Source organism: Narcine bancroftii, chromosome 3 (genome assembly GCF_036971445.1).
Source record: "Narcine bancroftii isolate sNarBan1 chromosome 3, sNarBan1.hap1, whole genome shotgun sequence".
NCBI lineage: Eukaryota > Metazoa > Chordata > Chondrichthyes > Torpediniformes > Narcinidae > Narcine > Narcine bancroftii.
In genome coordinates, this window is record NC_091471.1 from 265713664 (window position 1) to 265741291 (window position 27628).

Here is a 27628-nt window from a genome sequence, read left to right on the forward strand (position 1 = left end):
GGACACAGCCCAGGACATCAGAACCAAAACCCTTCCCACTATTGAGAAGATCTATAGAGAATGTTGGAGGGCAGCAGCAATCATCAAAGACCCGCACCACCCAGCACACGTTGTGTTCTCGCTGCTGTCATCAGGAGAGGTATTGGTGCCACAAGACTCGTATCACCAGGTTCATGAACAGCCATTATCGTTCCACCACCAGACTCAAAGACAAACTCAATAATTTAAGGACTCTTACCTGTGCACTTTGCTTTTCCTTTGTCCTCTTGGTATTTCAGTTTGTTTACATGTTTATGCTGTGTACAGATAATTTTTTGCACTACCAATTAGTGGTGATTCTTCCTCTCCTGCAGGAAAAAGGAATCTCAGGGATGTATGTGACTGTCATGTATGTACTCTGACAATAAATTGGAAAGGTTTCCTGTGGACACTCTGTTCCAATTGTATCAAACACACAGACCCAAAACAGAATAGAAACATCGATTTCTTTATTGCTGAAATCAGATTCATTTCCAGACAGGCCTTTATTTTAAAGTGACATTTAATTAGAATATTAAACCATCATAAAAACAAATTTCTCAACATGCTATACTTCTGTTTACAATTTTTTAAAGAATGCAGGTGCATAATTTGACAGAATATGAACAGTTCATTTCTCCTTTAAATTTTACAACATGTAACAAAAACTACAAGAACCTGCTTCCCCATTACTGGCAGTTGGGTGATAAGATAGTTTTCAACTATGTACAATCTATACATTCTAATATATGATCAAAATCTCACCACCCTTTTCATTAAATGTTACTGTCCAGGTCGACAATCACACAACTTTACATTATAAACAGCAGTCCAAGACCTGAGTCACTAAATATACATATTATCTGCAGATTTGGCAGGATCACAGATTCTGTTGCACTGACAAAGCACCCCCCCCATTCTCCCTTCCTTTTCTCGGAAGGTCTCCAGAAGGCACTCATTTTTGTCTCCGCTCCAAGGGCCGGAGCGAGTTTCAGTTCACCTGGACACAATGCCAAGTCAAAAGGTCCTATCCATGTGCACCTTTTCAATAGAAGACGGTGCTTGGCCATGGCTGGTTTGGATGTTTGTTTATTCCTAATCGTGCAGGGACAGAGGGATTAGGATAACGTGTCATACTCTGACCTTCAGTAGCACAAGGGGTGCATAATGATAACTGATCCAAGGAACAGTGTCTTAGCTCAATCCGAAATTACACTCAACTACTGAAGGGGATTATGGCACTGGACTTGTTTGCTCATTCAGTAGAGTCCTTGTGCACTAAACTGCAAATGTTACAAGGTCCACCCCGACGGTCTATTAAACCAGTCACCTTCACAGTCTTAATTAAACAAGGAAGTCTGCAGTCACCGTGATTGAGGTTAAAACACAACGCTGGATAAACTCAGCAGGTCAAATGATGTACTTTATATGGCAAAGATAAAGAAACATAACCAACATTTCAGGCTTGAGCCCCTCATCAAGGCAGGAACAAAAAGTAGGCAGGCGTCCAAACAAAATGGTGAGGGAGAGGGGAAGGAGCAAGGTCCCACAGTTGAATCAGGCAGGGGTGGGGGAATTTCCTGGTTGGAAAAACTGATGTTCATACCATTAGGTTTAAGATTGTCTAGGAGCAATATGAGGTGTTTGGCCTCACCCTGACAATCAACGAGGCCAGACATTGTTGGAGGAATGGTTGGTGAGTTGAAAAGATTGTTCACAGGGAGGTGAAGTTTAGACCCACTTGCTAAGCTTAGGTGTTGGGAAAAATAGTCACCCAATCTGCATTTGGACTCACTGATGTTGAGACATGAAAGTTCAGGCACCTGCCTACATTTTGCTCATACCTTGATGAAGGGCTCAAGCCTGAAACAGTCATGGTATCATTCATTACTTTTGCTATATAAAGCACACCGTTTAACCTGCTGAATTTCAATCAGCTTTGTTTTCACCTTCACAATCTTGCCATTTTTGCTCCCTTATGCCATCCTGATGGGAATTGTTTCACAGGAACAGACAGACTGGATCTGAGTGTTAGTTAGCTAGTAGTTCCTGAATTGTCCTCTTCCTCAAGTTTCTCAACAGATGTAACGAGTGAACTCCTGGATTTTTCATTGGCTCTGGATCCCTGATGCAATTTGTATGGATGCTGAAGAGAGATAAAACCTATTTTTATGAAACTTTTTAAATGTACTCTAGGCTTTGAGACAAGAGTGGAGGTTGGGATAAATTAGAATTCATGCTGGCAGCTTCACTTTTACTCAAAGGATTCCATTTTTTTGGGTGCTTTTTGAAAACTTTTAAGTAAAACAAAATTAAAGTGAAACATACTGTGAAGTTTACAAAGAAAATCAGATTTGAATTTCATTATGCAATTGTGCAGGAATGGAGATGTTGGCTACTTTACAAGAGATGGAGTGTAATCACCTTTTTATGGTGTGTCCATCTTCCTAACCAGAAAAGAAAATCTGAAACTTGAAAACATAAACCATCAAATAAAATCAAAAAGTTAATTCTTTACTTCATTGCTTGATACATGAAATTCTTTGGAGGATATTGAACATTGGAACTCCAGCTCTAAGTTCACTTCTCCCAATGAATTCAAACTTGGCAATCGTCATGGGCAAAATCAATAGGATCGATACAGAAATGCATCAACCATTGGAAATTATGCTGCATCTCAATGTCCCCAGGACCCAAGCTCTTATTCTGCCCCATGACTAATTAGACAATCACATGCAAGATTCAACTGGTGTGCAGAGACTCAGGTCCCTACTGGCATAAAAGTTGAAAGGAACTAAGCCTCATCCTCAGCCAAACCAAGAATAATGCACATCCATTAAGACAGATGGACTTCAGTAATGAAATATCCTATTGCATGATCAAGGGAAGTCAATGTAACCAGGCAGTAGTCATATTACAACACCCATCAGTGGAATGTTTGTGGTTTATATCTGATTGCCATTTTAGACCTAAGCATAGTAACTTTTTAGACCTAAGCATAGTAACTTTTTAAATACAGAGTGCATTAAAGTGCTCCATGACTTTAAAATCTGACTTTACAGAATAATCAGTTATAAACAAAACCAAAAAAATCCTTTAAGTGCAAATTAGCGAAGAACCCGCTCAAAAATTACAAGTGTAAGATATTCTAGAGGCTAATGCTTTCAATACCTTCAAGTTTCTTTAACTGATTTAAAAAGCCCTCCCCTCCCCCCTCCCATTAGAATGCAATGATTCAAATACATGAGCATGGAGATGCTCATGTAATAGTCTTCAACTATTCTCCAATTACGATCAGCAACAGACTTAGATTATTACCAATAACAGGGTTGGCTGTGTTTTAAAGTGGAGGAGAAGGGTCAAATTTGGTGTAATGAACACCCTAAAATGTTCACACAATTTTCAACCAAAGGCAATACAATATGCATACTCAGGCAAAAAGCCACACTCATACCCTGATAGCAAAGCTGATATGTAATTTTCCCCACTTTCTCTCAGCTGTATCCTCGGTAAAATCAGGACTAAGTTCACGCTAAGCAGATAATTCCTCACCTTTGGGTACCAGCTCTTTCCTTACACTGTGGAGATTTGAACACATATCAAGAGCGAGTTTGTGCCCATTTGCTTTGGTGAAACATAAATGTATTGGAGGCAGGAGACAAGATTCCAACTTGTTCACACGGCATATTAAGAGTACATCAATCAATACAGCACTTTGGTACTGAAGGAATTTTCAAGCTAATGCTGCCTTTGCTATCACTATTCTCCCAGAGGAAATGATCCTCCACCAGCCTAGGCTCCAATCCCCTTCAGTAGGCAGTCTGATGTTTGGGATATCTAGTGGAAGCAAGCTTCCAGATATTTTGGGAATAGTGGTCTATCATGATCCACAGACTGCTCACCTTTGCTCCCTGAAGTTAAAGTTAATGCTGCATACAAATGAATTCAAGATATTTGCGCACACAACTTCTGCCAGTTTGGAATTTGAACTTTGTTCTGCATTCAAAGGGTCACTCAAATTCAACCCATCTGTTCTTGCTTCCAGGGTAGACAGTGCAAAATAAAACTGTTCTTCAACTTAAATGGCAGGAGGGCCAAACCTGGATGGGTTTGATCTGCACCAGGCCAACAGGGAGGATACCATCAACATCTTCAGCATGAATCACATTCTGCCCATCCACACCGCCATGCAGTGACCTCTGTTGCAAGAGTCAGACAGTGGGGAGGACAGGATGGTCTGTTATAGAACAGACACACTCAATCTACACTGACATGAGGATGCCACTTTGGGGAAGTTGGATCAGGATAATTACTGGGACACTCCTCCATCACCAGGACAGAGGAGCAAACTGTGCAGACTCATGGGCCAAATGTCTTTATGGCTCACCTGAACTTAAACATGCCCAAGCTGCATTGGCTTTACACCCACTGAAGAACAAGGGACTTGTGCTAGCTTGGTCATCTCAACCAGCAATTGCTTTTCCCATCTGTTGTCTGCAGGACTGAGTATCCATTAAAAACCCCAAATGCAGGATGTAGGGTCTGACCACAGCCTCAGTATCCACGATGCAGACCTCTGAGGACTGACCTGTGTTCTACTGCTGATTCCCAGTTCTGACAAAACACCTTTTCTCTGGCTCACCTCTACCTCATGAGAGGAGCAGGTTGTTGCAGTCACACCAGGCCTCTGTCTGTTTATTTCAGAGCACGTATATCCAAAAGTTCAAAAGGAGCTGCTGTGCTGTCTCCAATATCACAGTTCCATGACAAGTGGTCAAAATGTATGACAGCTCTACACAAAATGGCTGAGAGAAGCCCAATGTGGGTACTTCGGCAAACGTGCATCATGCAAAAATAAAGTTTAAAATATAATTACTCCATTTGTGATCCAGTGTAGAATTGGCCTCTCCACCCCCTACAGAGGAATATTGCCAACCAGTCGTCTATGACTTATCTTTGGTCCAGGGCAAAAACCAGCCAATCACACGGATCCCTTCTTGCGCAGCACTGGGTTTTTCTGACTACACCTCGTAACAGTGTATCTGTGCTAGAGCCCTTTGCCCTAAAACACTGGCAGCCAATTATGCAAATGCTGCAGAAAATAATTACAAAATAACTTCATTAATTACTAGACCACATTTGGAGATTCCCCCTATTGTAAGAGATCATTTAAATCTAAACCGTTTGCATTCCCCGTTGAATTTTGCTTTGACTGAAAAATAATGAACAAAATTGTTGGGATACTTATTCCACGACTGAGAGCATTTTAAAAAGTTACAGATTCATTAAAATGTATCAAGATGACATTCCTGATTTTTGTCATAAGGAAATTTGTGGACCCACTGCCACCTGTGTTGGCTTCTTCATCATTCCCTGGAAGGGTGGAAATTTAGCAGTTCAAGATAAAGTCTTCATTTGGTCACCGCTTCCATTCCCAACCCACTCTTATCCCATAATTCCAGTGTCCATCCTCGATTCGCACCAAGACGTGTCACACAGGGAGGGCGGTTTGGGAATTTTAAACATCTCCTAATAATGGGTGGAGAGGCGTGCACGAAGTATCAACAGCAGTTTTTACAATGGGTGGCCCTTTCCAGACACATAGTCCAATGGCTGGTCATCACAACAGCTCACATTGTCCACCTTCACCATTTAGGTTCTGGCACCATTGGCATAAATCCAGCAGTTGCTGTTCCTGTGATCAGTATGGATGTGCTTCCCTCCCTTCATCTCAGTGTTATTTTGGGATTTTCCTGGGTTCTGCATAATAACGCGGTGACTATGATCGCTTTTCATTGTACCCCGAATGATTCAGAAGAAAATGATCTCGTTGCCAGAGTCATCCTGTCTGCTGGATGCTTGCTTTGACAAAGTGATGGTGGGTGCACTCTGGGAACTTCCACTTGGCATTGCGTTTACTAGTGGCTCAGGTTGAATGTCCACGGGTTCTGGGACGGCAAAGGAAGGCGTCAGTTAAACGGAGGTAAACACAAAGACAAACTTAGAACGAAGACTAAACTAGTCAATTCTGTAATGTCTGTAGGTATTTAAAAAATTTTAATTAAAAAAATATTTACAACCTGGTAGAAGCTGATTCCAACCATTGAAATCTGTGCAGCCCAATTACAGCACAACCCGATGTTCTGGAGGGTGGAAAACCCAGGCAGGTCATGGGGAGAATGTACAAGTACCCCATAGACAATGCCACATTGAAATCTGGGGTGGTGGCACTGTATTTACTGGCATTAAGTATTTTTTTTCTTAAAACAGAGACAAAGATTATCACTAGGCCGATTCAAACTAATCCCCAAACTACCCACTGCTTTTGTTGGTCTTGGAAATGTTCATCCTTTGGGTTTGTGTCCAGAAAAGCAAACACAAGATTCAGGACTGGAGAATTAGAAAAACCAGAATAAACACACTGGAAAAGCCCACAATTTTTTTTATTTCAATGTTTAGCAAACCAACCTCACGTTCAAAGTGTTCCTGTATTGAATCCTTACAATTATTTCTGGGATACAGGAGTTTTTCCCCTCACAGCTACTGATGGTAATGAGTTCACACTGGTTAACAGAGTCAAAGTGGAAGAACACTTCAAATGGTGATGTGGACCTAATTATTGCTATTACTTTTAAACTTATCCTGCACTGGACATTTACAAGAAAACTGGTGAGCATCAAGCAACAAGGTCCAGATTAAAGAACAGTGATGGGAGATAGTACTGATGAACGCATTAAGAAAACTTCTGAAAGTATCAAGGACTTTTCAGAAAGTTATCTTGAGTTAACTGCAGTAAGCAGAGGTGCAGTTAGAGGTTGAAGAGTGGATTGGAGAATTCATGGTGCTGTCAGGCTGGAGAATAATACCCATCTTCCAAAGAAGGTGCACAGTCGAACTGTTCTAAGATATCAAAATGCACCATTTCTTAGACAGATCAAAACAGGGCAATCTATTAATACAAGTATCAGATCAGATGGTGTGAAGCATGACAGGATACGAAATGGGTCAAAGACCTTAAAAGAGAACTCACTAATTGGATGAAAGACTCAAATTCACTTGTTGCAACGCTCTTTGGGATATTCTGAAAGAAATGTAAAAGGCATCATACAAATGCATGTCTATCTTTGAAGACTAAGAGCTGCTTTCATTGACAGTGGAGATTACGGGATAACTTGGAAAGGCACAACAGAAATTGTGGAAGCAGATACCTTGGACCTTTGGATGAGAATGGACCGCGAGATAAAATGAAAGTGATTGAAACCAGAGATGTGAATTTTCCTTTTTTAAAAATTAAGCAAGTGATAAGAACATTTAGGATGGAGTTAGAAAATGGAGTAAACACAGCAACATGAATAAAAGACAAAAGATGGCTATAGAGAAAGAATAAAACTATATCGGAACAAAGTGAATACATGGGATTTTGTTCATCTTTTGGAAAGACAACCAACATAGGTTGGTTGAGCCAAAGTTATTTTGTCCCCATCGGAATTTCGATATAATTTTCACACTTGAAAATGTTGACAATTTACTGAAACAAATAGGGATGTTGACTGGGTCACTGAATATGAACTCAAATTCCTTGGGTTGAAGAGGCCTGTTTTTCTACAACTATAGATTGCTGGCGGTCCTCACCTAGCAGAGAGAAACTTTGGCTGGTTGATATCACAGGACTTGAAGACCTCCTGCCCTTCAGCATCAGATCATCTTTTACGAAAATCCTTGGTAGGTTGCCCTGTCTTGCATCTGCAGCAAATAACCCTTGAAGAAAAGAGAGTACTTTTAATTCAATGGATATAGAAAGGTTGAGTTGCAAGAAACTGAACAAAACATGGTGACCACTCTTGGGTACTGAAAAATTCAAAGACTGTTTTCAGAGCAAGGGGGATGCACTTGGGCAAAAATGAGAGTAAATAGGCCGGTTTCCTTTTCCTGACTTCGGTCAAGTAACTAACATTCTGAAAGCACTGAAGTTTAAAGATTACAGCACCCTCGACATTCTGTTGCTTCCGAGGACTGCAGATATAACCAAAAGGTCAAGGCCAGATTATGAAGTCAGAGAAATTAGTCTGATTTAGTATATGAATATATATATTCTATTAATGTAATGGGAGATCTTTGAAAATCATGGCATTGAATGGATCATATGGATGTATCATTGCAAAAGCAGGTGGGGCTGATAATAAATTATATGCAAGAGGCAAATTAGAAGGATATGAAATATTTGATAAATGCAATCTGGTTCTCGTCAGTAAAATACTTTAATTAGGATATCAGGATTGAGTGTCAGTGGGAGAGAAAATACATTAGGCTTTGATTTGATGAATGACTATTTTGGTAAGCCAAAAGTTTTGGCTTTAGAATTCATTTGAGCATGTGTAGAAACCAAAACAGGAAAGGAGCTTGGCATTCATTCAAACACTGACAGGGATTAGAGAGCTGTGGGTGGCCTAGAACAGAATCTCTGCATCTGTACGCTTGCAAGCAGGAATGGTCAGAATCTATAAATGAAGATCAAGTGATGTGTACCTGCTGCAGAAGGCATGCCAGCAATGGATTGACGGTCCTTGGCTTTTCCAGCCTTCTCTTTTCCTCCTTTTAAGGTGGCAAGTTTTGTTGGGATTTTCTGCTGAACTCCAGCATGCTTGAGACTTTCATTTGTGGTGCTCACAAGATGAATGGGCACATTGGGCTTTGAAATCAGGGACTGTCGAATGTCAGGTGTGCGTGCAAATATGGAGGCTGTGCTGTTCTCCCTTTGCAGCGGGATTTCTGAAGGTCGCTCAGAGTGTTCCATCAGCGTACTTGGCTGCCCGAGGTCCTTTACGCCATGCTGTGCCAATCCCACCTCACCCTGCGCTAAGAGGATCATTTCAACTTTGTCTCCATCAAGGCCGTGGGAGTGAGCGAAGCCTGGAATCTAAGGTTCAACAAGATATAGACATTAATAACCTACCTGGACTGAGAAAGGAAAGAAGCCTTGTGTTTTAGGAACACACACATTAATAGCATAACATGCAAGGACAGTCTTCAGAATAGACCATATTGCTCCACATTCAATAAGATCATGACTACTTCATCCTTACTCTCATGCCATAGGCATTTGACAACTGTTATTACCCGCTGGGTCATGCAAATGTCTCTGTTAGCATGTTGAGCAACATTTATTTGAGAGCCACCGGTAGGCATTTTGGTTTAATGATTTGAAAGTTCAAATCCCACTCCACATTTTAGAGTCTGGCACTCCATAACCCTTAGTGAAGAGGGTCTTGCTTTTGGTACATGGGAAACACTTATGCTACAAATAACTAACAATGGGCTGTCATTAATTTTTGGATGGATCCTGTGTACAAATTCATTGATTCAATACAACTGTGCTTAGGTTGTGTTGAGCCATTCATTTAATTTAGTGCAGTCCTTGTATATTGTAGTTACTTCAATGTTATTAGCTAGGTTTGCAGGAACAGCAATACATTTCCATACGTGGACTGCAATTTGTAGGGGAACTTGGAAATAGCAGTAAAACCCAAACGGCTGGATGAACTCAGTAGGTTAAGCAACATCTATGGGACAGAGGGATGGACAATGTTTTGGATCCTATGTAGACCACCCCTTTGCCTCCACAGCTGAGTCCCGCCAGCAGTTTTTATATCTTTGATCCTGATTCTCTTGTGACTCAGTGGAAATGGCAGAGTTGTCATATGTCTAATTTCCTTGTCTTAGAGAAGGTGTTGGATTTGGGAGGTGCTGTTAAATTTCACCTCCTCAATCCCTACATTACAGAGACCACATATCAGAATGTATTTTGGCAACTATTGTAATATCCATGGTTTGGAAAGCCATGAGATTATTTTGCAAGGTTGTACAACTTGCACAAACCAAATTAAGGACCTGCCACATTTCCACAAACCACAGAGTTTAATCTTCAAAGGATCATTCTTTACACCCATGAAATGTGGAACCCTTCAGGATTTGACAAACTACATCGAGCATTAAATTAAAACTACTCCTTGTAGTGAATTCGGGAAAATGTACACCCTCACATGTACAACAAGATGCAATTTAGGCCAATTTAGCAAAAAGATTACACCATTAAAATAAAAACAAGGCTGGAGAAACTCAGCAGATTAAACAGTGTTGTTTTTACATAGCAAAGATAAAGATACAGAATCAACATTTCAGGTATAATCCCTTCATTAAGATTTCGTCAAACCTTGATGAAATTTGTTGTTTGCACTACAATGCTGCCACAAAACCACAAACTTCTCGACTTGTTCATAACAATAACTTCTGATTCTCCAGCATTGTCTTTACTTCAACCATGGTATTTGCAGACTGTCTTTTGTAGATTGACAAGTGGAATTAAGGCTCACAGCACAGGAAACTTTCAATGACTCTCATCACAGAGTTGCTCTACCGCCCCCCAATGGAATGTTGCATTGGAGTAGCACATTTTTTGTTTGTAATTATTTATTGTACAATGAACCATATCGACCAATATATTGACAGATACCTCTTTAAATATTACAATGACATTTTCTCTTTTTTCCCCGTCCCTCCCTTCTCACCCTCCACCAAAAACAGTAAATACTGAAAATATGCTGAAGATCCAGCTGCGCTGGGTGGGTCACGTCTCCAGAATGGAGGACCATCGCCTTCCCAAGATCGTGTTATATGGCGAGCTCTCCACTGGCCACCGTGACAGAGGTGCACCAAAGAAAAGGTACAAGGACTGCCTAAAGAAATCTCTTGGTGCCTGCCACATTGACCACCGCCAGTGGGCTGATATCGCCTCAAACCGTGCATCTTGGCGCCTCACAGTTTGGCGGGCAGCAACCTCCTTTGAAGAAGACCGCAGAGCCCACCTCACTGACAAAAGGCAAAGGAGGAAAAACCCAACACCCAACCCCAACCAACCAATTTTCCCCTGCAGCCGCTGCAACCGTGTCTGCCTGTCCCGCATCGGACTTGTCAGCCACAAACGAGCCTGCAGCTGACGTGGACTTTTACCCCCTCCATAAATCTTCGTCCGTGAAGCCAAGCCAAAGAAAGAAAGAAAATATAATAAAACAAAAAAGACGCATAATCTACATTAAATCTGATCGTGTTTATCTTATCATTTTAGGTGGTGGAGGTCCTGGGCCTGCTCTCTCTGTTATGTTCCATATATGGTTCCCAGGTTTTTTCAAACATTGTAACTTTGTCTTTTAAATGAAATGTGATATTTTTTTACTTAAACTTGGTTATATATTCCATTAATGTTTTTAGTCATATAGTCCAACATGGCCATGTTATATCTTTATTTTCACTTCTTTTCTGCCTCTTCACCACCTCCATCCCCTTTTTTCCATTACTGTTTTTTAAGTTTTCCTTTTTAATCTCAATATATGACAATGCACTTAAAACATGAAATACCCCAACAATCCCCATAAGCAATAACTCTTTAACCCCAAATGAACCTCCCCTCCTTGGATTGCCCCTTGTCCCTTGATGGCAACCACAACTCCCCTTTCCATTTGGTTTGCGAACTTACTTGCAAGCATCAACCGATTTCGCAGTGACCATTATTCTCCCCCCCAGCGAACACTTTTTTCCTATACATATAACAAAGCTCTCTTTTTTTTCCCCCTTCTTCCCCTTCTCTTATCCATCTTTAAATCTTCATGTATACATTATCTTTTTTACATATTTTTGTATTTTTTTTGCCGGTCTTCCTTCTCGTCACTCCTCCTCCTGTCCTGCAAATGCTCAGCAAATTCTTGGGCTTTCTTTGGGTCTGAGAACAGTCTATTCCGTTCCTCAGGAATAAATACTTTGAGTACTGCTGGATGTCTTAATATAAAGTTATAACCTTTCTTCCATAAGATTGTTTTTGCCGTGTTGAATTCCTTCCTCTTCTTTAAAAGTTCGAAGCTTATGTCCGGGTAAAAAAAAAATAAAAATTTTTTGTCCCTTATATTCTAACAGCTTATTGTCTTTTCTAACCTTCTTTCTTGCCTGCTCCAGTATGTTCTCTCTTGTCATATATCTTAGAAGTTTTACCAATATGGATCTCAGTTTTTAATGTGGTGGCGGTTTCGGTACTAGTGCTCTATGCGCCCTTTCGATTTCTATTTCTTCATGTGAATCTGTCATTCCCAGTACCTTCGGGATCATCCTTTTATAAATACCTTCATATCTGACCCTTCTTTGCCTTCTTTCAGGCCCACTATTTTTTATCTGATTCACCTACTGTAGTTTTCCAATACATCAATTTTTTGTGACAATAAATCTTTTGTCTCTTTAAATTTTTTTCGCTCAGAAGAGATAAATCATTTATCTCCATTCCTACAGCAGCTTCTCGTTCCTCCACATTTTCAACTCCTTTCCCTATTTCGGTCTTCAGCTCTTTTCATTTCTCTTTTGATTGAACTAAATTCTAATGATGGCCATTCTTTTAATGACCTCATTTGTTCTTCAAAAAAGGCTTTATCTAAACTTTGTCCTTCTATTTTACCTTCTTCTTTCCTTTGAAATTCTTGGTCTTCTTCTTCCTCTTCTTCGTGTCTGTATCTATGTCTGTGTCATCTTCTCTTCTCTGTACCTGTGCATCTTTATCCTTCTCTTGTGAGCTGCTTTTGCATCCTTGCTGGGCTTCCAGCTGCTGTGTCTCCTACTGTTGGGCTCCCTGCTGCAGGTCGACCCATTGTTGGGCTTCCTGTTGCTGCAGGCCGGGCCTCCTGCCGCAGGTCATCTCCCTGCCGGTTGCCCCGTTGCTGCTCACCCTCTTCCAGCCCTTCATTCTCTTTCTCACCACTCTTCTTCTTTCTTACTTCCTTCCCCCAGCCGAACACCCCGATACTGGGCATCTCTCAGCTGGCCGCACCTCTTCTTGGCTCTGAGAGCCATTTTTGAAGTCCGGTGGTTGGGAGGACACCGCTCCTCTGGGGACTCACCAACATCGGAGATCAGCCGCTCCTCTCCACGGTGGCTCTCTGCTCCGACGTGCAGGTAAGGCCTTCTTCTTTCTTCTCCAGTGATTTTCCTTCTTCCCTTTTCCCTGTTATTCTTACTTTTTATCTTTTGGGTGCCATCTTCTGTCTCTTCTCTGTAACTTTATCTTTCTCTTCCTGTATTTTATGTTTATTGAGCTCGGTTTTTTCAAACTTTTTTTTCTTTTCTCTGGAGAGGGCTGGTTCCACTCGACCAGCCACTACTCCATCATGTGATTCCCTCCAGTAGCACATATTTTTGATGCAAATTTATCACACATTGGCAAGCTGCAGAGGGAAACCAATGCATTTCTTTAAATAAATACTAAGGCTCTGACAGGTTACCAATCTCAGTAAAGATTAGGGAGTAAACCTGGTGAATCAGTGTCCAGCCAGTTTCTGGTTTTTTTTATATAAACTCAATAGTACACTGGTAAATAGACATCATTTCCACCTAACCCTTAACTTTATAGATTTTATATCTGTTGATTATCAACAACAATGCTTTTCCTGTAGTTATTTCAAATCTTTCAAACTAAATATTTGTACTTTTTTTGTTAAGCTTATTACTACCCTTGTGCTTTTTTATCCCCCACCAACAATCAAAATATCAGGTGAACTGCCTTTTGTCAGATTGACATACCCATAATGAACCAAGTAATATTTGTCCCTCAAACTGTGTTGGTGATAATAAAAAAAACACAAAATATATTTAATGCTATACGCAGTCACTTGGAATATCAAGTCCCTACCAGCTCTGAGGAAGAACTTGGCTCACCCCACCCCATCCTCTTTCCCTAAGCCCAGTAAATTCTTGTTTTTCTGATGCCATTGTAGTTTACCTATTATGAGCATATTATCTGCTTCAATTGATAAAAGTATCAATGTTGATACTAGTGTATAAAAAAGGCCCTTGTGGAATATTTTACATGCATATGAAGGAGTAGACCAGACCTCTGTTTAATAACACACAGTTGGCACCTGAGTAATTCTTTTTATTTGACCAGTGAACATTGTAAAGTGTTAAATATCTATCAGTTAATTGAATTTAACCATCTAATTGCAGCACTCTACCTTTATATTTGTACACTTCAATTTAATACTTTAAGATCTCCAACAGTGTAGGATTGGAATGGAATACTGGCCTCAAGTGCCTACGGTGGACATTGAACTCATTACTTTGAATGAACACTTGCACTGAGCTATAGCTGCCATCACAAGAAGCCCACACATTACCTGCCCAATGTCTGATGTAAATACGACTGCGTTCTGCTTCAGTTGTTTGCGCTGCTGCTGTTCAAGGCGTTCCCTTTCCTTCTCTACCGTCCTTTGTGACTCACGGAGACGCTCTAAATCCTGTTGGTATTCTTGCCGATGGCGCTCGAGTTCCTCCTTCTCTTGAGATAGTTGCTCCGTCAGCTTCTGAACGCTCTCCTCCCGCTCCTGGAGCCGAGACTGCTGGAGGTCCAGCTCCCTCTTCTGGCGATCACATTCCCGCTCCCACTTCTGCTGTTCCTGCCGAACTTGGTTCTGCAGTTTCTGAACGTTTGCTCGCTCTTCGCGCTGCTTCTCTAAGTTCCGTTGCTTCTCTTGCTCCAGAAGCTGGCTCCCTCGTGAGCCTGAAGGTCGGTACTGTCGGTCCCGCTCCCAGCTTGCACCCATGCTCCGCTGCATCTCAATATAACTGTCCTGCTGGGCAATCAGAACCTGAGAGAAACAGAGCATTTAATCAGAACACAGGTACTGAACACAGTACAGTGGTCAGAGGAGAGGTGGATTGCGTTAAGTGTTTATCCCAACAATATTCAGTCTCAGTACTTTCAGATGCATTTCCATACCCCAATTTACATGCTTCTTTCACAGGAACCGCCTTTTTCTAAAGTTCAAGGCCATAAACTTTTCTCCAGGTTAAGCAGCATCTACCTTTCAATTGAGCACACTGTGTTCATTGTTCCCTGCCAATAGATCAACTCTAAAACAGATGAGGTGAGTTTTTAAAGAGAACATATTTGTTCATCTTCAAGCAGGAATTCAAGTTAAGCTTGAATTGTTTATCTCATCCAATTGTTACTTCAGCCTTCTATACTGTCCCAAGGAAGCTCAAGAAACACATCTCCTGAACAGGGATATTTCAGTGTTCCATATTCACTGCAGAGTTTAACAAATTCATACACTCAGCATTTCCACCGCAGATCCGTTTTCTGGCAATTTGAGATAGTTATTCCAGTTACCATGCATTCACACCTCCACCTCTTCTCTTTTTTTTAAATTTTTTTATTTTTCACACCATAAATCACATTAGCCATGATATACACTATTTCTTTTTCACACATATACAGTGACTTTTTCTCTCCCCCACCTCCTCCCAAGCCACCCCTCCACCCCCCCCTCGCATCCATTTTAGGTATACAATCTAGGTTGCATTAAGCCAGTCAGACAATGTTGTCATTCAACAAAATTACACCAGAAATTCTACTGAGTCCATTCTTTTCTTTCCTTCTCCTTCCATCAACTTAGGTAATGTTTGTCCCCGGTAGGTTTTCGCTATTGTATTTAATGTAAGGCTCCTATACTTGTTCGAATATTTCAATATTATTTCTTAACCTATATGTTATTTTTTCTAATGGAATACATTTATTCATTTAAATTTAGTAGTTTCTTCCTTTTTAATTTGGTTATGTATTCCATTAATATTTAAAGACATATAGTTCAGCGTAGCCCTTTTATATTTTGTTTATCTTCTCTTTCCGTTTTTCCATCATTACCTTTCCTCCTTTTCCATTTCTGTTTTCTTATTTTCAACACTTTATAAGACAACATTTCTACAACATCCAACATTTTCCTTATTCTCCTATTTCTATCTTCTTTATCCCCAATCTCCCCTTCCCCTCCTGAGTTGTCCTTTATCCCTTGTCGGACAACCACATCTCCCCTCTCCATTTGGATTTGCGAATCCACTCGCAAGCGTCAACTGATTTTGCAGTGACCGCTATTTCCCCCCACCCCGCCTCCCCCAGAAAAGGTTTCACTTTTCATATGTCACAAAGGTCACTCTTTTAATTCCCTCCTTATTCTCTCTATTCCATTACCTTCCCTTATTAATTCTTGTCTATACTATCTATATTTTCCTCTAAGTACAGATACATTCATGTATGCTCATTGTCTCTATTCACTCTTATACCTCTTTACCCACATACATATCAATCGTGATCATTTTTACTCTCATTACCCGTCTTCATCCCTCAGTCTATTTTTGTCTTTACCCACATACATATCAATCGTGATCATTTTTACTCTCATTACCCGTCTTCCTCCCTCAGTCTATTTTTGTAATTGTTCTGCAAATTTTCGTGCTTCTTCTGGATCCGAGAATAGTCTGTTTTGTTGTCCTGGAATAAATATTTTCAATACCGCTGGATGCTTTAGTATAAATTTATACCCTTTCTTCCATAAAATCGCCTTTGCTGTATTGAACTCTTTTCTCTTCTTTAGGAGTTCAAAACTTATATCTGGATAAATGAAGATTTTTTGCCCTTTATACTCCAGTGGTTTGTTGCCCTCTCTTACTTTTTCCATTGTCTTCTCCAGTACCTTTTCTCTTGTAGTATATCTTAGGAATTTTACTACAATAGATCTTGGTTTTTGTTGTGGTTGTGGTTTAGAGGCCAATACTCTATGTGCCCTTTCTATTTCCATTTCTTGCTGTAGTTCTGGACATCCTAGGGTCTTAGGGATCCACTCTTTTATAAACTCCCTCATATTCTTGCCTTCTTCATCTTCCTTAAGGCCCACTATCTTTATGTTATTTCTTCTGTTATGGTTTTCCATTGTATCTATTTTTTGAGCTAGTAGTTCTTGTGTCTCTTTAGTTTTTTTATTAGATTTCTCCAATTTCTTTTTTAAGTCTTCTACCTCCATTTCTGCTGCTACTGCCCGCTCCTCCATCTTGTCCATTTTCTTTCCCATTTCTGTTAAGGTCATCTCCATTTTATTTATTTTCTCTTCTGTGTTGTTTATTCTTTTTCTTAAATCCTTAAATTCCTGTGTTTGCCATTCTTTAAATGACTCCATGTATCCTTTAATAAGAGAAAGTACCTCCTTTATCTTGCCTTTCTTTTCTTCTTCTATTTCACTGTACTCTTCCTCTTCCTCTTCTTCTTCCTCTGGGTTGACCATCTGTTGTTTCTTTGGTGCCCTTTCCTCCTTTCTTGTTTCTATTGTCTTCTGTGGTCTCTTCTTGCTGCAGGTGTTCTGCAGCTGTCGTTGCCGGCTGTGGAGGTCGACTCCCCAGCTGGTCCCCCCTCCCGTCGGTGTGTTTTTTTTCATCCGCATCGCGCATGCGCGAAGTATCGCGCATGCGCGGTTGCGCACTTTTACTCGGCTCAGCGAGCCATTTTTGTAGTCCATTATTTACCGACCTGAGGCAGCGGGTTTCTCTCTCCGCAGCGGGCCTCTTCGGACAGGTAAGGCCTTCACCTTTTTCCTCCTTTGTCTTCTCTTCCTCTCTTCTTACCGTTGCTTTCGATTTTTCTTTTTTTGTCGCCATCTTCTTTCCACCTTTATACTCACTTTTCTGTAACTTTTATTTCTGTGCCTTTGTGTTTTCCTTTGTTTTTCCCGACTTTTCTGGAGAGGGCTGGAGTTCACCGTCCGGCCACTACTCCATCACGTGACTCCCTCCACCTCTTCTCCACTTCTTAATTTCACCCTCTTCCACTTGCATCCCTGAACTATAGAAAGGCAGTTAGTTCCTCAGTCTTTGTCATTGACCTATTCTTTTATTGTCTCCTCTTTTCCCATTCTAAAATCTGTCTGTTCCTTTAAACCAGTCACTCTCAACCCTTCTTCTTTCCACTCACAACCCACTTTAAGTCATCCCTGTGCCATCGGTGCTCTGTGATGAGTACGGGATGGCTTAAGGTGGGATGTGGGTGGGAAGGGAAGGTTGAGAATCACTGCTCTAGACCCAATTGTTACCAAAATCTTTTGCTTGAGAAAAATTGTCATTGGCCCATTCCCTTAGGAGTTATGAAACCCTGCACATAACGAGTCAATGATGTACGATTAAAACAGAGGTTTTCAAACTTTTTCTTTCCACCCACATCCTACCTTAAGCAATCCCTTAATCATCACAGAGCACTGATGGCACAGGGATGACTTAAAGTGGGTTGTGAGTGGAAAGAGTGGAACGAAGGGTTGAGAGTGACTTACACCGATGGCAGAGGCTAGAATTTTCAGCGAAACACAATCTGGAGAAACTCAGCGGATTGAGTAGCATCAATGGTCAACATTTCAGACAAAAATATTGTTACTTGACCTGCTGAGTTCCTTTAGCAGACTGCATTTTGAATGGAATTTTTCTTAATCATCCGTGTCTATTTTTGTGTATTAGAATTATTTAAAAAATACTCACCTTCAGCTTGTAAAGCTGATGGGTCAGTCTCTGCACGCTCTGAACAAACTAAAGAGAATTAGATTAGTATTAGAGATGGAAATTGTAAAACGCTGTTATTTAAGAAAATGCATATTTACTCAAAACAGAACTGACCTCTGAATCATACAACAAACTGTTGCTACTGAAGCACCAAGACAAATCACTCTGAAATACAACAAATGCAAACACCAAGTTAATACACAATGTTAGATTTTGACTAATGAGGGGCTCTGGTACACAGATGCAGCCCGCAAGCTCTTCTATCCCCTGCAGCGACAGAACTTCAATAAATGTTTTGGATCATTGCAACCATAAAATAGTTGAAAGGCACAGGTGCCCTTTCTTCCATTCATTGATGCCACAATCTTCTCTACATTAAACTCATATCAACTAATTTGTGGACACAAACTAATGTAAACCTGCTCCATTCTTCAATGAGATCATCATTATGGTTTGCAACAAATATTGATCAGTGCCAAGCAATCATTTGCAATATATACATCTGGCCTCCCCATTTGATTTTAAACATTACAGTGTTGGCATTAAAGTTGTTACAACTCTGAACTATAGTTACTACAATCATACAAAGGAAGCCTTGAGAACCCAGTGAATTGAACAGCTTATTCACTGATTGCTCATCTAGTTTTGGACAGTGGAAAGGTTGCTACCAGTGGCTTGGAAGGATGAAAAGTAACCAAGGCTATGATAAAAATAAAACTAATACTTGTTAGTATAGTGTGTGATGGGAGCTTGGTTTTCTAAGGTGGTTTACCGGGCACGTTTAATGAAAGGATATAGTAGAGCAAGTGTTTGAGGGATCATCTAGGACCAAAAAAAAAAACAGGTATCAGAAATTTGGAATGGAAGAGCTATTTGGTGAAAATGGTGCTTGGAATTAGAATATAAGAAATTAAGAAAAAATAACGAGACAATAAAGACGGTAAATATTATAAAACCCCATATCCGGGACCTATGGTGATTGGAAGATGCTGGATAAATTAATTTGCCGGTTGCTTGAGATCATGTGTTGCATGATTGGCAAGCTAACCATGGGGTGGGGGGGGTGCAAATTTTAAACGTTTGTATTTTTACCTATTTATTTTTCGTGATACTTTTTGCTGGTTGCTTGAATTTAAAATAGTGGGGATTTTACAGAACATGAGTGGGGAAATGGAGGGAAACTGTCCAATGTAAGGGATGTGAGTTGGACAAGACAGGAACATGGATAAGAAGGACATTTAGGACTATGTACTGAGGTAGGGCAGTGGCTAGGCAGAATAATAATTCGGCACTGACCAGATGGGCCAAAAGACCTGTTTCTGTGCTTTAATTTTCTATGGTTCTAACTAATGCATACGTGAATGAACTAAATACCCATGACTCTCTAGGATGGATTATTTAATTACAGGGGCGGCATTTATTGCCATTCCTACATGTGGCTGATAAGGTGGGAGAAAGGTTCAACTCTGACCTGCTGCAGTCTATCCAAGGATGCTGCTGGGTTCAGATTTCCTAAATCACTGGATCAAAATCTCAGAACAACAATACATTTCTAACTCAAAATAGCATACAATTTGGAGGGAAACCTATTGATCTTGTTGCAGGTGGAAATGGCAGGACAATAGGGGCTCTTCAGTACTGACCATTTGTACACTCTCACACTCAGTATACAGGTCCTGTAGTTGGGTATCTGAACTTGCTCGAGATCCAGCCTTTTCCTTCAGCTCACTGTTGGAAGACAGCATATTTGACTTTTTTTTCATGGAGCCCTCTAAAAATAAAGGAAAGATGAAAGTCAAATTGGAGCCCCTGCCAAAAAAAACCTCACCAATTTACACAGAATGTCTCAGCCTGGCAGCCAGTTACCTTTGCTTGGATTGACTGAACTGTTGTCATAGCCACCGAAAGTCTCTGCTCTCCGAGGCAATCCCGAGGACCCCAAGTTGTCTTCTAACGGCCAGTTTAAGTTGATGGATTGACAGCCAATAAAGCTCTGAAGCTTTTCAACTGGAAGGATAAACATTCGTGCTGTTTATACAGAACCAACTCAACCAAAAAAATGCATACAAAATGAGTCAAAACATTTATCCATGATTGTTTGCTTTCCATGAGGTAAGAGTGTACCACACGTGTTTGGAAAGTGGGATGGTGTACAGGGTTACATCATATACTAGAAAGTTGCTTGGAGGTGAGTTGAGCTTCATCACTGGTCAATGAGATCAAGGCAGATTTGAAAGGGCCACTAATCTGCACCACAAACTTCGATATGCCAGCTCAAGATAATTTGAGACCGATTTAGCTGAAACGTAAAATTCAGAACTAACATTCACTACTGTAAGATTTGTTTTAGAAATACCCTTTCCATCAATAATAGTAGCTGCTCTTAGGAGAGAGCATCAATCGGAATCAGTGCTCTGGACTACAAGTGAGGCCTATTTTGATTGTTACCCTCAACAGAGTAGCAAGTAACAAAGTTTGTATGTGAACAATTTTAAAGATGTGTTGGAGAAAAACTGTGGTCCAGAAAAGATGCAATGCAAAGGGAGGAACATTGTTGGTCAGTGAGCAACTGAAGAGTCCAGGACTCCATTGACTATTGTACTTTATTATTCCCAGAAATGGTGGGTGAATGGGTCACCATATCAGGTCTGCAACCACATCCCCCAAAGGATAGAGCATAGATGGTATTACTACTGTCCTAAAACAACTCTGATCTTTCTCTCACCATGAGTCTGGGCGACTGGCTCGAACTCACCTTCTTTTAAAACCTCAGTGAATACAACATCTCCCCGCTGAGACTCCACGGTGTCAGCTCGAAGCAGCGGCCGCTGTCTTCCTGTGTCCAAGTAACCATTTACCTCTGCTATTTCGTTGTAAATATCTAACTTCTCAGTCAGGGTCCGCCTGAGCATATCATCCTTTGCACTTAGTTGCTCTGGAAATGGAAAAAATAAATACTCAGTGGGGTTTCACTTATTGTTGGCCATTCTGCTGAGCTGATGTCACAGGTAGATAGGGTTGTAAAGAGAGCTACTGGTATATTGGCCTTTACAAACCCAAGTAACGAGCAAAGGAGTTGGGATGTTTCTGGTAAAGTTTTACATGACATTAATGAGGCCAAACTTGGAGTATTTTGTGCAGTTTTGGTCACCTAACTGCAGAAAAGATATCAATAAGGTAGAAAGAGTGCAGAGAAGATTTACTAGGATGTTGCCCGGTGTTTAGGAACTGGGTAACAGGGAAAGGTTATCGCCTGGAGCATAAAGGAATGAGGAGAAATTTGATAGAGGTACTTACAATTGAGGGGTATAGACAGAATAAATGTGGGTAGGCTTTTTCCATTGAGGATAGGTGAGATACAAACCTGAGGACATGGGTGAAGGGTGAAAGCGGAAAAGTTTTGGGGAAATTTCAGAGTGGTGGGAGTGTGGGACAAGCTGCCATCTCAAGTGGTAAATAGAACTCAATTTTAATATTTAAGATGAATTTGGACAGGAACAAGGATAAGAAGGACATTTAGGACTATGTACTGAGGTAGGGCAGTGGCTAGGCAGAATAATAATTCGGCACTGACCAGATGGGCCAAAAGACCTGTTTCTGTGCTTTAATTTTCTATGGTTCTAACTAATGTATACGTGAATGAACTAAATACCCATGACTCTCTAGGATGGATTATTTAATTACAGGGGCGGCATTTATTGCCATTCCTACATGTGGCTGATAAGGTGGGAGAAAGGTTCAACTCTGACCTGCTGCAGTCTATCCAAGGATGCTGCTGGGTTCAGATTTCCTGAATCACTGGATCAAAATCTCAGAACAACAATACATTTCTAACTCAAAATAGCATACAATTTGGAGGGAAACCTATTGATCTTGTTGCAGGTGGAAATGGTAGTTTGAGGTGCCACTGAAGAAAGCAGATGTTCTTGAGAATAGTGTAAGATGCAACAACAGTACCCCATCAATGAAGATAGAAAATATTTGTGGAGAATAGGTGAACTACCTATTCTCTAATGCATCTCTACTACAAAGCAGATGGGTTGCTTTGTCTAAGATATCATCAAACTTTGAGCTAGAGTTTCACTCATAGATGTTGCCTACTGTTACACATCTTCTGTGTCTTGTGGATGGTAGAATGGCTTTGGAGTCATGTGGTCAATAACTCACAGCAGGATATCCAACCACTGTCCTGGTTTTATAGCCACAGCATTCATATGACACAGCTCTAGTTAATTTTTGGTCAATAATAACCCCAGAATAATGATTCAGCAATGATAATGGTATGTTACAGAGAGTTAATTGAATTTCCTTCAATTTTCCCAAACTGTGTACAGTGAGGATATTACAATTTCACACAACCCCAGGTTATGCAGAGAATGTCTACCTAAGGATTTTTCTGACGACTCTACAACTAAAAAACACAAATAACCAGACCTATGCAACACAGGCACCACTAGTCTACACTCACATATGAGGTGGGCCTAGTGGGCTGGGTTTCTAAAGCTCCAGCAATTCCCCCTTGGTTATCTGAAACAAAACATTTGAGAACTCCATACTATATTTAAAAAAAGAGAATTTAAAATTGTAATCTTCAGTAATCATCTCTTACGTTGAAACTCTTTGATTCGAGCAGCTCGACCCTCATCCTGCTGCCATTCCTCCTCTTGATCGCCAGTAATTGTTGGCTCCTCAGACGAGTACCTGAGCAAAACAAAAAATACATTTTAGGGTTTGAATCCCGCAGCATTAACTGCACAGACAGAAGACAAAGGGCACTTTTTGCCTTAAAAAAAAAGAAAGTCTTAAAATTACATATCACCTTTCAACAACTTCCGGACTTCGCAGCTAATAAAATGCTTCTGAAACAAACCTTTGTTAACTAGCAAATGCAGGAGCTAATTTGGAAATATCAAACAACGAGATAGTGAGTTGAACTTCTTCAGTAATCCTAAAGCAAAGATAAACAACGGCCAAAAGTAAATCACAAAAATCTGTCGACCCCGTGGTTGAAGTAAAAACACAAAATGCTGGAGAAGCTCAGCAGGTCGAACAGTTCCTTTATGTAACAAAGGTGAAGGCACATAACCAATGATTCAGGCTTGAGCTCTTCATTAAACTATCAGTGGAACTCCCATTGTTCATCAGAATAATCAAGGAACCTGCTAATGAAAAGCTCCACGCCAACCAAACTGTCTACCTGGGCTAGTCCCATTTGCTTCCATTTGGCCCATAGCCCTTCAAATTTACGTACCTGTCTAAATTACTTAAACAATGTACTGATGATTTGGCCTAGAAAACTGCCTTGTGGAACTCCTCAAACCATGTACTAGGGTCAAGATTAGCCTACAGCAATCATGACAGTATTCCTTTCTGCTAACGACACCCTCAGTACTACATGGAAGTGTCTGGAAGACATAGTCACATCTGGAGTTGATCACAAACCCACGACTTAAACTCTCATGGAGGTGGCGACAGTTGTTGATATTCTTTAATCAGGAATTCAAAGCTGTCAAATTGTTAAGAGCAAGCATTTTTAAATCATTTCTGCAATAGAATAGTCAGTTGCTTCAAGCATGGGCTACACAGTGCTATTTAATTTAATTTTCAGTTTTAATTTTTTCTTACATTTTAATTTTGACACACAGCACAGCAACAGGCCCTTTTGACCCATGAGCCCGAGCCGCCTACATCGCCCGTTATGCTTTTGAACGGTGGGAGGAAACTTGAACACCCAGAGGAAACCCACCCACATGGAGAGAATGTACAAACTCCTTACAGCCAGTGCAAGATTTGAACCCTGGTACTGATGGCTGGCACTGTAAAGTGTTGCACTAAATACTACGCTAATCATCCTGCCCAAATTTATACAATAACACAATATCTAATTTATTAAAACATATACCATGATCATCAAAGCAAGGCCTAATGCCCTGCTTTGCCTCTCAGTAATATGACCTGCTGGACCAAGCCAAAGGTACATTTTTATGTAAATAGTGTTCAACACTGACTCAAGTGTATGAAGCTGAGAAACAGCAATCGAATGCAGTACCTGTTCAGAGGTAGTAGCCCAGGCAAGTTAAAAGTGTATTGGTAAAGCAAGGTTATGACCCCAGTGAATAGAAAGGAAACACGCAAGTGGGTACAACTTCCCAATTTATAGTAAGGACTTCAGATAAAATGCATTACTCATTGTGCTGCATTACCTCTTTGGCTTCTCTTTCTCTGACTGCAAGAGAAAGGCAAATTCTGCCAATGGCAAATCTGTCGGCCTTACGGAAGACAAAAGCAAATTCTGTGTAATATTGCACTGCTTTTATTATACGACAAGAAAGGGATCTTGAATCTGGAGATCTTGACTCTTACCTGTCGATTGCATCACGAATGACTGTCATCCAAATATTGCGCTCCTCTTTGGAATTGGTGTGGATTTCATACATCTCAGGGCCCTCATCAGAAGCACTAATGAGGAACATTCCCTTCTCTTCATTGGCTACTTCCCTGACAATCAGTTTATGCAGCGAGATGCCAGCTGGCTTCTGGTCCTGAGAAGTTGGGAGAGGCAATTTTTAATTACATCTGAATTGGAGCACATATCATGTCTCAAAACGGACATTTTGAAACAGGAAGTAACACATTAATCAACCAAAAAAAAAAACCCTTTCCTGTTACTTGATTGTTGAGCAAATCGTTGCTCATCTTCTAGTCCCACCAAACTGCTTGAACAAAAGATGTGACAAACTCCCCCATCCCAGCCAGACTCCCCAAGTCATACTTTCTTACCCACCCAGCAATTTTGCAGTGAGCAGGGTTTGGCATTGTACATCAACTCATTTTTGGCACACATCCTGAAGGTTTGATCAATGTGCTACTTCCAGGAGGAAAAGAAGCTTAGTACACCAATCATACCACTCATATCATGCAGCTTTAGTTTACAAATGAGTAGAGTTCTGGGTAACAGGCTATCCTTACCTCCACCCCGACAAAACTTACCACAGTAGCAAAGAAATATTTTTGGTCCTTTTCTTGAAGTAACAGAATCACATCTGACAAAAGGAGAGCCAGAATGTCTAAAGGAAAGGTGGAATAGAAAACTAATAAATCACTGATTCCTCCTTGCTGCTCAGCCCCTCCCAACACCCCTCCCCACCATCCATGTACATGAAGGCAAATTGGTTCTGTTTGCCAAATTTCGGATAGAAAGGACTCATTCTGCATTGAGATCAAGAAACCATGTTGTTGTTAATCTCCAAATACAATTCACCTCTTGTCCCCATCCTTTTAATAATGTCTTTGAACATCATCCTATTGCCATGAAATAGAGATTCAAATTGGATTTCTACCTTTTAGCCGGCCAGATGCAGCTTTCCAGCAGACGACTCCTTCATGCAAGAGCTTCCTCTTTCCTCGAAAAAGGCTTATTTTATTAAAGACACTTCCATTTTTGAGCTTAGCTGTTGACTTGATATCCAATCTCGTTCCAATCTGCTTCAGGCGCCGAGCTTTCTCACACAAGCTCACTCTTTCGTCTACCTCTGTTATTGTATCCTTTATGAGAACCAATGCCTTGGTCAGTTCTTCATGATCCTCTGAGCCAGCTTAGGAAAGACAAGATCAGTTTTATTAGGCCCCGTGTGTACTGAAAACTCAGTCGTTTCAGCTTCGGAACTCTATTTTGACCGTACAGAATTTCTTTTGAACAAAGTAGCCTCTGAAGAATGGTGCAGAGTGTTGTACTGAGCTTGATGTCTGTGATTTCCTATTTCTGGCTTCAAACCTTACCTCAGGAGGAAACCTGGCCCTTTCAACACAAGCAGTAATAGTTATAGAATTCACCATTCTCTTCAACAAATTCATTTAATAAGATCTTTTTGCCGACCGAACAAGGATAATCCTGCTTCTTACTGGCAATCTTTGCAGATGTAACAAAAGAAGAACCATTGCCAGATGAACGTTTCATATCTGGAAAGGCTGCAGATTCAGCTCCATAAGCCAAGAGCTAGAAGATTCTAGACAAGAATGAGTCAAGGAGAGAGCAATGTCCTGAGGTAAACATGCTGAAAATGGAGCATGCAAAATTGGAGAAACAAGGGAAAAGCACTATTGATGGTGGTGCCTAGAAAATGGAGGGAGACTTTATGGAGAGAGTTAACCTGTTGGACTCTGCATCCCAGTTTTCAAGGACTGGATTTATACCCAATCATGAGCTGGTTAGTACTGGTGTTCATACCTTGAAGGTTTACCCATGGACCCAGTCCAGAGTAGGGTATATATTATGAAAGTTAAAAAAGGCTGGAGTCCAAAGGATTATGAGGTGCAAGGCATTAAGCATAAATCTACAGGTTGACACCTGCAGTCTTTTCAAAATCCAGTGGAATAATACAGTTTCAAAAAAGTGAAGTGACTGCTTCCACTAAGTGTATCATACCTTCAGTATTCTGAATAATCCTCTCCACTAGGACAGGGTACTTTGTTATGCGTTGAGTGACCAACAAAATGCACTCTTGTACTCCAAGACGCCTCACCACAGAATAATTACTTAATCTCTGTAAAAGACAATGTGCTACAGTGAGATTGGATTCAGTTTGGAAGGCGTAATTCTTTACAGTAAATGCTTCATGTTTATCTCTCTGTAGAATACTCACCTTAATCAGATTCTGAAACTTCTTGCTCTGTTGGTACATTACTTTATAACAATTCATTGCCTCATTGTGCTGGCCACAGAAGTCCCCATACTGTGCCTTCATTTCATCTCCACATTCACCTGAAAACTGAGGCAAAATATATTTAAAGATGCCCCCAAAAATGACTTCAGGTAAATACATTACATTCTGTTGAAACGGTTCTTTTCCTCAAAATTGGGAATATTGGCAAGAATGGTAGTGGTAGCAAATCATTTTTATGAACTTAGTACATCAGCATGGCTTGCAGCCTGAGTAAAGCTCCATCAAATACTTCGAAGCCAGATGCAGGATACAGAGCAAGGTTCTCTCTACTCTGCCCCAGCAATTGTTCCAGGTAAGAAGCAGGAGAAATCAGACACGCTCCTACTTCAACATTTCAACATGTTGACTGAGGTCAAACCTTTCAACAGCTCTCTGATGCACAAGACTATTCGCCCTCACACCCTGTCCCCTGTAAGGACTCCACCCCTCCTCTCTCAATTTCTCTGTCTCTGTCGCATCTGCTCCCAAGATGAGGTTTTCCAGTC

General features: G+C 40.7%; 1 protein-coding gene across 4 annotated transcripts in view; it reads right to left on the reverse strand.

Annotated features, from left to right (window-relative positions):
• Positions 1-471: 471 nt before the first annotated feature.
• arhgef18b (rho/rac guanine nucleotide exchange factor (GEF) 18b) overlaps positions 472-27628 on the reverse strand; it is a 128741-nt gene continuing 101584 nt past the window's right edge. For 3 of the 4 annotated variants that reach the window (XM_069928027.1, XM_069928026.1, XM_069928025.1), the window contains 15 exons: positions 27063-27188; positions 26846-26963; positions 25761-26015; positions 25411-25487; positions 24784-24962; positions 23030-23121; positions 21176-21355; positions 20287-20427; positions 20064-20191; positions 18535-18585; positions 18400-18447; positions 14223-14693; positions 8545-8935; positions 7651-7776; positions 472-5966 (listed from right to left, as the gene is read on the reverse strand). In XM_069928027.1, coding sequence (XP_069784128.1) covers positions 5830-5966; positions 7651-7776; positions 8545-8935; positions 14223-14693; positions 18400-18447; positions 18535-18585; positions 20064-20191; positions 20287-20427; positions 21176-21355; positions 23030-23121; positions 24784-24962; positions 25411-25487; positions 25761-26015; positions 26846-26963; positions 27063-27188 — 2520 coding nt within the window. In that variant the 3' untranslated portion in view covers positions 472-5829. Of the gene's footprint in view, positions 5967-7048; positions 7100-7650; positions 7777-8544; positions 8936-14222; positions 14694-18399; positions 18448-18534; positions 18586-20063; positions 20192-20286; positions 20428-21175; positions 21356-23029; positions 23122-24783; positions 24963-25410; positions 25488-25760; positions 26016-26845; positions 26964-27062; positions 27189-27628 lie in introns of all 4 variants that reach the window. The other variant, XM_069928028.1, reaches the window with a different exon arrangement.